The following is an 11,287-nucleotide window of genomic DNA, read 5'->3' as shown; positions in this document are numbered from 1 at the left end:
GGGAGAAGAAATCAACCAAGGGCCTAACTGGCAAGGATATTTTGGCATATAATGAATGAGAATCTCTGAGGGCAGAAAAGGTACTTTAAAAAAATACAGTAGCACTGAGAGATGCCTTTAGTAATTTATTTATTGCATTTGGCCACTGTTCTTCCAGTCTCCGTTGTAGTTCCCACATTGAGGCTGTTCCCACCCTTCCTGTGTCCCTTGAGCTGAGCAGGCACTTCCTGTCCTGTTGGAAATGAAAGTTAGAGTGTGGTATGTGAATATGTGAGTATTTACTCTGCTGATTGTTAGTCCTGTCTGTCGCATTATCCTAGCAAAAAGGTGGCCTGAAAACTAGAAGGGAGAAGGGCGCTTCATTTAAGGGAGGTTTTGGGCTTAAGGTTTGTTGGGGCAACAGCCCTGCAGATAAGGTTAATTTGTGTTTTGACAGAACATCTATGATGGCACAAGGTGACCTGAAGAAGGGATTTGAAGGCTTTGATTTTACATCCCTGTTCCATTTGGATTGGTAGGAATTACTGGGTATCATTCTTGAATCTTTGGTTTCCTACAAGTTTCTTATTAAGGCTACTTCTACAAGCCATCACTTTGAAACTGTTTGAGGTGAGTGTTGTCTCAATTGTTTTAGATTCTTCTTCCCTAAGAACTTTGTATTTTCTTCTCTGTGAAGCATATGCTTTTAAAAGTAATTTTTTCCTACAGCTCAGAGACACTTGAAGCAAACATTCCAACTCCGAACTTCAGTTTGGGCATAAATTCCACGTTTGGTGAGTAATCTTAATTATTGGAGCTTCACGCACCTTGATGACAGAAAATGGTGGGATAAAGAGTCAAACAAGATAGTTTACAGTTGTTGAAGAAACTGCTACGTAGGCAGTTTTATCTGGTAAAGCTGGGGGGAAAGAAAAGAAACCACCAGACACCAAATTTCATGACATAGTCCAGTTTGATAATTCCTTCTCAAGTATGAAATCATGCCTGGGGGAATCTGAAAAGGAGTGAGAGGCTGAGCCCAACAGCATGACCCAAGAGGAATGAGGAATAGAACTATCCAAGGATCTGAAACTAGTTACTTCCCATACTCTGTCTCTGCTCTTTGGCCCGCTCTTCTGTTTGTTCTTTCTTCCTGCATGAAGATCACTCTAAGTATAAAGTGTGGGAAAAGTCCTGAGCTCATCTCACATATTTGTTCTCAGTATAGTTGTCCTCACGTGTTCTCTGAGACAGTGTGTCACAGTGGTCCCTTTAAAAATCAAGCTTCTAAATCTTATAGCTCTAAGGCAAAAAAAAAAATAAATAAAAGAAAAAAAAATCTTCACTGTCTTTTGGGGGGGAATCAGAACCTGTTCTTATTGGAAAAGGGATGGAGTTGAAACAGGTAGACCTAAGAACTTTTCTTTTTGCTTTAACTACCAAGACTGTGAAAAATAAAATAACATCTGGGGCATTAGGACCCAGTGGAAGTGCCTCATTCAGACTCTAGGTTAACTTCTCTCAGTGACGTAAACAAGCAGCCCTAGCTCATTCTCTACCCGCCCCCCCATCCCTCTCCCTCTTGCTCCTTTTCTCCCCCTTTCTCCTCCCCCTCCCTTTTCCCTCTCATTTTCTCTTTCCCCATCTCTTCCCCCTCCCTTTCCCTCTCCCTCTTCTCTCTCTCAGCTCCCTTATATTAAAGAGAAAATGCTGCTATCAGTGACTTCCAGGCCTGGGATTTCGACTTTTGGCTATAACAAGAGCAACAAGAAGGTAGGGAAAAGTGCTTTTTGGAATCCAGCGACTTCCTTTCCTGGGGATCCGGGAGTGCCCTTGGCTTTAACATTCCTAGTTAGAGGGGATCGGAATTCCTCTCTCCACTCAGTGCCTCTCCCTTTCCACCACTTCTTTCGGCATCTTTTCTCACCTGGTTTTGAAGTTCCAGCAGTTTATAGTCCCTGCCTGTGAGGCCTGAGAAGGCAGGGGAATTAAAAACAAATCAAGCTTGTAAGTTTGTATCTTTGTGAAATGAAGTTAGTTTGACTTCCTGCTGATATAGCCAGTCTCTACTGGGATAATATGTCATCTCAAACACTGGTCTCCTGCCCACTCCCTCCAAGGTTATTTTTATCTTTTTGATGAACTGTTTCTACGCCCCCCACCCCTTCCTTTCTACCCACTTCACCAGCATTATCAGGTACCTGAAATATATAGTCTGTGAAATAACGACAGCTTCATCAAGAACTGGGTATACTCTTCTAGACTAGGTAGAGACCCTGTCCCACCCAGCCCCGAGGGAAGGAGTCCTAAGAGAGAACATACCTTTGAATTAAGGCAGCAGTCTCTGATTCTTTGGGTTCTGCTGCTGAGCTGGTACTTGGACCTCTGGTGATGGCCAGGCCCAGCAGGGATCCTCAGAGTCTTTGTGATTAACCTGCGGATGCCAGAGAATTGTGGTATGCTTGGAAGCATGGGCAGTCTAACAAGAGGTGGACAGTCATGCCCACATTCAACAGAGAATATCCTTGGCAGTTTCTTGGCATTTCAGGGCACACAGTGGTGATTAGGAAGAACTTCATGGTGTAGGAGAAAGACCCTTTACCCTCTCTCCTGTTATGTAGCTGTTCTTTGAAGAAAAAAGATGCCATGGATGTGTAGGGATCTTTTACCCATCTGATGGAGCATTGGAGGGTTTGGGAAGGATTCCTGGTGCTTTCTCATATATCTAAAGATATTGTTATAGGTAATTTAAACCAAGTGTCTGATCAAGGCAGTGGATAAATATTTAGACCCAAAACACTTAGTATCAATTTGTAACGGTATTCATTCTGTTTATATCCTTAAGAAATATGGGTCCATATATGATTGTTAGTTATCAATAATACACATACATATATGAATATATAATTTTGATAGAAGAATATATTTTTAAGATTTTATTTATTTTAGATAAGGAGCCCACGAGTGGGGGCATGGCACTGAGGGAGAGGGATTGGTGCTTGTTATGGTGCTTGATGTGGGGCTCCATTCTAGGACCCTGAGATCATGACCCAAGCCAAAGGCAGACATTTAACCAATGTCACTAGGTGACTGGATATTTCATTTGTTTTTATTCTTTTCAAAATTTATATAGTACTATATGAAACTTTCCCCATTTTTTTTTCTCCAAGTCTCCCAGGTTACCCAGACCCATTAAAATAAAGTAAAAATAAATTATAGAAGTTACTTTTTTTTTCCTCTTAAGGGCTTCATGTATTCAGTGCTATCTAAAATCTTCTCTTACCTGTCTTTACTCTCTTTCCATCTTGTAGTGTAGGAAGCATTTAACCAGCTTCTAAATCTGGGATACCGTAGGGGACAAAGAGGTATAATTATGGACTAGGATTCAAATCTCATATCTCTTCTGATAACTTGTAAGGTTTGAAAAGCAATCAAGAATCGTGTGGGTTGGGGCGCCTGGGTGGCTCAGTGGATTAAGCCGCTGCCTTTGGCTCAGGTCATGATCTCAGGGTCCTGGGATCGAGTCCTGCATCGGGCTCTCTGCTCAGCGGGGAGCCTGCTTCCCTCTCTCTCTCTGCCTGCCTCTCTGTCTACTTGTGATCTCTCTCTGTCAAATAAATAAATAAAATCTTTAAAAAAAAAAAAAAAGAATCGTGTGGGTTTTTACAGGTCAGTGTTATGATGGCATCACTTTGTGGCTGTGTATATGACTCGTGTGTGTACATACAGGTTGGTGAATATTGGGTATATTTAAAACATTATGACATTGCTCTGTGTTGGTGTTGACACGTAGTACTTAATGTGTTTGTTTCTCTTTTAGGAAGAGTGTTTAGATGGATTTGTTCATGCAATTTGTAAATTTTTACATTCAAGATTACTTTTTCACACTCTTTTAAAAGATTTTATACTTGAGAGAGAGGCAAACGTGCAGGTGTGCACGTTTGCAGAGGGCAGAGGAACAGAGCAAGAGGGAGAAAGAGTATCAAGCAGACTCTGCCCTGAGTGTGGAGCCCATTGCAGGGCTTGATCCCAGGATCCTGAGATCAAGACCTGAGCCAAAACTAAGAGTCAGCTGCTAACCAGCTGTGCCACCCAGGCACCCCCAAGGTTACATTTTTTTTAAAGATTTCATTTATTTATTTGACAGAGATCACAAGTAGGCAGAGAGGCAGGTAGAGAGAGACAGGGGGAAGCAGGCTGCCTGCTGAGCAGAGAGCTAGATATGGGACTCGATCCCAGGACCCTGAGATCATGACCTGAGCTGATAGCAGAGACTTAACCCACTGAGCCACCCAGATGCCCCAACCAAATAAATAAACCAAATAAACCAAATTTAAAGTAACTTTTGTTTTTAGTAATAAATTTAAGACATGCTCACTAAAAAAAGTAAGCATAAAGAGGTATATAAAATAAAAAGTTAAGTCTTCCTTTTTTGTTCTAAAGTTCCTTTCTCAAATCCTACCCCTCATGGAAAATAACTGGTAGCAATTTGGTGTATATATCCTACCAGACTTTTCTATGACAAGGTTAAGTTTTAATGTTGATGTTGGCTTGTCATTTATATTAAGAACTCAGTTTCTCAAGTAGATCGAGTCTATGCGAGGAAGTTCTTTGACCTGTCCAAAATGTTTAAAACACTGAAAGAACAATCAAAATTTAAACTTTTAAAAAATACAAATTCTCAATATCTGCTTTAACTGTCATTATGTAATAGAAAAATCTAGGTATAATAGATTTGTAGATCTGCTTTCTTTTTTTTTTTTAATTTTATTTATTTATTTGACAGAGATCACAAGTAGGCAGAGAGACAGGCAGAGAGAGAGGAGGAAGCAGGCTCCCCGCAGAGCAGGGAGCCCGACATGGGGCTTGATCCCAGGACCCTGGGATCACCACCTGAGCCAAAGGCAGAGGCTTTAACCCACTGAGCCATCCAGGCGCCCCCTAGATCTGCTTTCTTGAAGGAGGATTTTTACATCATACTTTATTGTAGTCATCACTTCTAGTTTGTGGAGTAGAAATAATTGCCAGGGAGCTCAGAAGAACTATTTGTATATCAGTGTTGTGACTTTTTTGAAAGTGTTAATTTTATTTACTTGACTTTAAAAAGTAGGATTGTTTTATTCGGAAGCATATTTGTATACTTCACTTGTCAGGGAAGTTGTTACCTGAGGAGTCCACAACATAGTTTTCTTACTATTTTTCTTTGTGGTAAATGCAGGAATACAACCAACGAATATATAATTCCTAATAAAGGCAGATTCTTTCTCAAGATGTAGTGTTGAATATCCATTCTTTTCTTGGAATTAAAATAGTCACAGAAAGGGGGAATGTGGATTTCAAAGACTGATTCTGAAACATAATGTAGTGCATGTTTTAAAAACATCTGTTTAAATGGGCTTCAATTACTCTTTGGTTCATTTTTTAAAAATTGAAAAGTAAAAGAATCAGAGTTCTAGGGTCTCAACACTTCAGTGTTTGAAGGAGTTGACTTGAGTGTAGGTGAGATTGAAAGAGGAAATGTTTGGAACTGAAGGAATCTCAGACTTGTAAAGGGCCTAACCACGCCTTCCCTGACATCATCTTCCTGGCATGTGTTATTATAATTTAACTCCTCAGAGCATCAACAACTATTTCCTGTGGAAAAAAAAGAAAAGAGATTGTGTTTAACTTGGGATAATTTGCCTTGCCTAACCTATTTTGCATAAATTTCTATTTCCTCTTGATCTTAACAGACTAAAGAGCAGTAGGGGGAGGGGGTTGGAAGCAGTGATGGATGGGAGTGGAACTAACTGGTGGGCACTGTCAGATCTTCACTCTGAGAAGCAGGAGTTACCTGAAAGTTTTTAGTATTTACTTAGGAGAGAAGAAAGTGGGAAGCAATGCTATAAGCTTTTATGCTTATAACAGGGAAGGATGATTTTTCTGTGTCTACTACACTTTCAGCTAGTTTCCATCAAATCAAACTTTATTAAAGCTGAGGACTAAGGACTTTTAGGTTTAACATCTCTTGACTGGGGGCAGCTATTTTGTTGTCCATAATAAAGTTGACTCAGTTGGTTAAAGTTTAGTGGTAACGTCTTTCCTTTGATCCTTCCTTTACCTTTTGAGCCCTACCAGACTAATTTATGCACTCATTACTGATTATCTTTACTACTATAATAGGTATCCCACATGATCTGCTTGCCTCCTGGTTCTCCCAGCCTTGCCCCTGACCCCCAGATAACTTTAAAGGATTTTTTAAAAGACTTTTTGTTTATTTATGAGAGTGAGTGAGGAGCAAACACACGAGAGCAGGAGCAGAGGGAGAGGGATAAGCCTAGCTGTGCTTTGCAGGGAGCCTGTCCTGGGGCTGGATCTCCGTATCCTGAGATCACGACGTGAGCCCAAAGCAGGAGTTGGTCCCTTAACTGACTGAGCCAACTAGTAACCCCTCCTCCCCCCGCCACCCAGTAACTTTATATTTGCTGCCATGACAGTCTTCCAGCATCCCAGCAGTAAGTCTGGTACTGAGCATTTCTTGTATAAAAACCTTTAATGGCTATATATTACCTGCTAAACAAAGCCAAAATCCTAACTCAATACTCACTATTTATCCAGCCTTTTTTTTTTAATTTAAAAAATATTTATTTTTATTTTTTAAAAGATTTTATTTATTTATTTCACAGAGAGAGAGAGTGAGAGAGAGAACACTATGAGTGGCAGGCAGAGGGAGAGGGAGAAGCAAGTTCCCCACTGAGCTGGGAGCTGGATGTGATACGGGGCCCAATCCCAGGACTCTGGGATCATGACCTGAGACAAAGGCAGGTAGGTGTTTAACTGACTGAGCCACCTAGGTACCCCTTAATTTTTATTTTCAATTTTTTTTTTAAGTAGGCTCCATGCCCAGTGTGGAGCCCGTTGCAGGTCTTGACCTCACCACCCTGAGATCAAGACCTGAGTTGAGATTGAGAGTCAGACTTAACCAACTGAGCCACCCAGGTGCTCCTATCCAGCCTTTCCTTATCTTCCGCACCTACCGCCCCCTCCTTGATTCCGTTACCTTCACTCTGCTTTATGCAGTTGTTTTTACCTGCAATTCTCTGGATATACCCTTGGATTACTGGTTTACATTTCTAATTACATAAGAAAATATGCTGTAAGACAGAAGGATACAGACAAGAAACAGGATGACATAAAGTATAGATTAAGAGGTCAGATGGAATTATAATGTGGATGTACATACCATAGAGTTTTATTCTGGAAGATGAGGACTGAAGAGTAGCCATTGATTTTTTTTTTTTTAATTTTCTTAATTTTTTTTTTTTTAAAGATTTTATTTATTTGACAGAGAGAGAGAGATCACAAGTAGGCAGAGAGGCAGGCAGAGAGAGAGGGAAGCAGGCTCCCTGCTGAGCAGAGAGCCGGACTCGGGACTCGATCCCAGGACCCTGAGATCATGACCTGAGCCAAAGGCAGAGGCTTAACCCACTGAGCCTGAGCCACCCAGGGGCCCTTAATTTTATTTTTTATAAGATTTATTTATGAGAGAGAGAGAGAGAGTGTGTGTGTGTGTGGGGAAAGGGGCAGAGGGAGAAGAAGGAAAGAATCTCCCAACAGACTCCCTGAACACAAGGCCCATTCGGGGCTTGATCCCATGACCCCGAGATCATGACCTGGGCCGAAATCAAGAGTCAGACGCTCAACTGACTGAGCCACCCTGGTACCCCAGTACCCATTGATTTTTGTCACTGCAGAGGTGGTTGGCACTTCTGACAAGCAATTTCAGAGTGGGGAGCAGAAGTGAGGTTGTAGTGGGTTGATGATTGTAAGAAGGTAATGACGTATACATGGTATGTAAAGACTGATCTTTTAAGAACGGTAAGATGGAGAGCAGCACTCAATTAAGAAATGGGCAAAAGATATGAATAAGTATTTCTTCAAAGAAGATCTACAAATAGCCATGAAAAAGGTGCTCAGCATCATTAGCCATCAAGGAAATGCAAATCAAAAACCACAGTGAGATACCACTTCACAGCCACTAGGTTGCCTGTGATCAAAAAGACAGGTAATAACATGGAGTAATTGGACTCTTCATACACTGTGGGAATGTAAAATGGTGCGACTGCTTTGGAAAACAGTTTGGCTGTTCTTAAAAGGTTAAACCAGTCAGGGCGTCTGGGTGACTCAGTGGGCTAGGGGTTCGGCTTCTGACGTCAGCTCAGGTCATGGTCTGGGAGGGGGGTTCTGGGATCCCGCCCTGCCTCAGGCTCCTGACTCAGTGAGGAGTCTGCTTGTCCCCCTGCTCCTCCTCCTCCTCTTGCTCTCTTTCTCTCAAATAAATAAAAAATTAAAATTAAAAAAATGTTAAAAACAGTCCTAGGTATATACCCAAGAGGAATTAAAACATGCCCACACAAAAACCTGTGCACCTGTGTTTATAGCAACATTATGGTGGAATAATAGCAAATAAGTGGAAACATCCCAGATACCCACCAACTGATGAATGGATAAATAAAATGTATGTACCCATATAATGGAAGTTTTGGAATTTTATTCATCAATAAGATAGAATAGAATACTGATACATTCTACAAAATGGATGAACCTTGAAAAACATTATGCTAGGTCAAAGATGCCCCTCACGAAGCCCACATATTTTATGCTTCCATTTATATGAAATGTCCGGAATAGGGGCGCCTGGGTGGCTCAGTGGGTTAAGCCTCTGCCTTCGGCTCAGGTCATGATTTTAGGGTCCTGGGATTGAGCCCCATATCAGGCTCTCTGCTCAGCAGGGAGCCTACTCTCCCCGCCCCGCCCCCCCCCCCCCCCCCCCGCCTCCCCCTCTGCCACCTATTTGTCATCTTTTTCTTTAAAAAAAAAAAAAATTTTAAAAAAAAAAAAAAACAAGAAAGAAAGGAAATGTCTGGAATAGGCAAATCTATGGAGATAGCAAATTAGTGGTTGCCTAGGTCTGGGGGAGAAGGGGATGGTTAGGGGAAAATGGGGAGTGACTTGTAATGGGTACTGGGTTTCTTTTTGGGGTAATGGAAATGTTCTAAAATTAATTGTGATAATGGCTGTGAAACTGTGATCTAAATGCCACTGAATTTATACTTTAAGTGGGCTAATTATATGGTATGTAAATTATATATCAATAAAGTTGTTATTTTAAAAAGATGGGGAACAGAGAAGTGAGAGAAAGGCAGAAAGAGGATGGGGTGATATTGAGAGAATTTTCTTAACGAAAATGGGAGCCAAAATGTAAAAAGAATCATGGTGAGTTACTTGATACTTATTTTCCAAATATATATGTTCCTATTCTTGTCCTTCTCTCTGATCCTTTTGTTTTTGTTGTGCCTCAAGTATTCAGCCTCTCTGATCCTTTGTGGTTGTTGCCATCCCTTCCTTTTGGAATGGCCTTTCTGTTTGTTCCCTGCACCCACATTCATTAAACAGCTCGGGGGCTAAAGCACGATTGTGGCTGTTCAGTAGCTCACAGTTAAAACCCTCTTGGGAGATACTGTCTAACCCTCAAGTTCAGCTGAAATGTTACCTCTATCAAGCTTCTAATTCCTCTACCTCCCAGCCCTCAAGAAGACTTTTCCTGAGCCTCTATAATATTTTGTATTTCATATATGGCTGTTTATATAATTTTGCGTTGTTTTGGAATCAGGTGATTGTCTTATTTTCATTGGAATATAAACTCTGTAAAGGTAAGACAATGGCATTCAGTTTGTTATCCTCCAAAACACCTGATAACAGCTTCTTAACCGTACCTAATAGATACTGTAAAGTATGTATTCTAATAAATGTAATTAAGCTGATGTTAGGCATTAAATTAAGGTTAAATGAAGGAAGGCAGCATTGTATATTCTATACAAAACGTGAAATAAGGAGTTAGACCTGAATTTAATTGTGACTTTTGTCAATTATTAGCTGTGTGGCTAGTTGCGAGTTTCTTAGGCTCTCTGACCTTGAGTTCTTCATCTTAAAGTACAGGTATACTTTATTGGTTATTTTGAAAACCCGTAATACTTGATAATATTTATAATCCTGCATCAGCATGTGTAAATGAACTATTTTCTTTTCTTTCTATTTTTAAAGTAAGCCCTACGCCTAACATGGGGCTTGGACAGGACCCCAAGATTAAGAGTCGCTGTTCTACTGACTTGAGCCAGCCAGGTGCCCCAACTGTTATTTCTTTTATCCAAAAAGCCTTTTTCTTTTTTCTTGATGCCATTTCTTCCCCCAGCTGCTGTCCCATTTCTCTTCTTCCCTTTACAGTAAAATATCTTGAAAGAGTTGTTTATTCAAGAGTTGTATATACTTTCTCTCATTTATTTCCTTGCATTTTTCTTTTATTATTATTTATTTCCTTATATATTTCCTTATTTTTAAATATTTTATTTATTTGACAGAGATCACAAGTAGGCAGAGCAGCAGGCAGAGAGAAAGGGGGAAGCAGTCTCCCTGCAGGGCAGAGAGCCGGATATTGGGCTCGATCCCAAGACCCTGGGATCATGACCCGAGTGGAAGGCGGAGGTTCAACCCATTAAGCCACCCAGGACCCCCATTATTTATTTATTTAAAAGATTCTATTTATTTGACAGAGAGAGAGCACACAAGCATGGGGGGGCGGCTGGAAAAGGGAGAGGGAGAAGTTAAAGGCAAGATCCCAGTACCCTTGGATCATGACTTGAGCTGAAGGCAGACCCTTAACCAACTGAGCCACCCAGGCGCCCCTCTTTTATTATCTTTAATATATTACTTGATAATGCAAAAGATTACGTGCAATTATAAAGTATAATAATAAGAGGAATACCTGTAAGTCCACCTTTCAACTCAAGAACTAAAATAATTTCCTATAAATTGCATATACTTACGAGTTTCTCCCTGTTCCTTTCGCTACCTCCCCTCTAGAGGTAACCACTCTCCTAAATTTTATATTTATCATTCTGGTGCTTTTTAAAAACACAGTTAAAAATCATGTTAATCTGCTTGTTTACATTGTCCTAAGTGCTTTATATATGTTGTACAATATATACATATTATCTCATTTAATCCTTATAACAATTTCATCATCATCATCCCTGTTTATAGATGATCCCTATTTATACAGATTAGAAAAAATGAAGTATAGAGAGTTTAATAATCACATTACTGTGAATGGCCTAGTTAGGAGTTGAACTCAGAGAGTCCGGCTCCTAGTCTATGTTCTCAACCACTACCATACTGCCTTATTTTAATACATAGTCTTCTGGCCCTCCGCCCCCCCATTCTATGTTACATTTTCATGATCCATGTTCTATACAGCTATGATTTATTCATT

The 11,287-nt window shown here is 40.5% G+C and overlaps 1 protein-coding gene across 1 annotated transcript in view; it reads left to right on the top strand.

Annotated features, from left to right (window-relative positions):
* Positions 1–225: 225 nt before the first annotated feature.
* Positions 226–11,287, top strand: part of LOC111160109 (RNA binding motif single stranded interacting protein 2) — a 73,262-nt gene continuing 62,200 nt past the window's right edge. The window contains exons 1-3 of the mRNA XM_022522954.1: positions 226–609; positions 709–773; positions 1,666–1,752. Of these exons, the coding sequence (XP_022378662.1) occupies positions 1,687–1,752 (66 nt within the window). The 5' untranslated portion in view covers positions 226–609; positions 709–773; positions 1,666–1,686. The remainder of the gene's footprint in view (positions 610–708; positions 774–1,665; positions 1,753–11,287) is intronic.

The sequence above is a fragment of the Enhydra lutris genome, unplaced genomic scaffold, assembly GCF_002288905.1.
Source record: "Enhydra lutris kenyoni isolate GAN:26980312 unplaced genomic scaffold, ASM228890v2 scaffoldscaffold74, whole genome shotgun sequence".
NCBI classification, from domain to species: Eukaryota; Metazoa; Chordata; class Mammalia; order Carnivora; family Mustelidae; genus Enhydra; species Enhydra lutris.
This window is presented reverse-complemented; position numbering and strand designations above follow the sequence as displayed.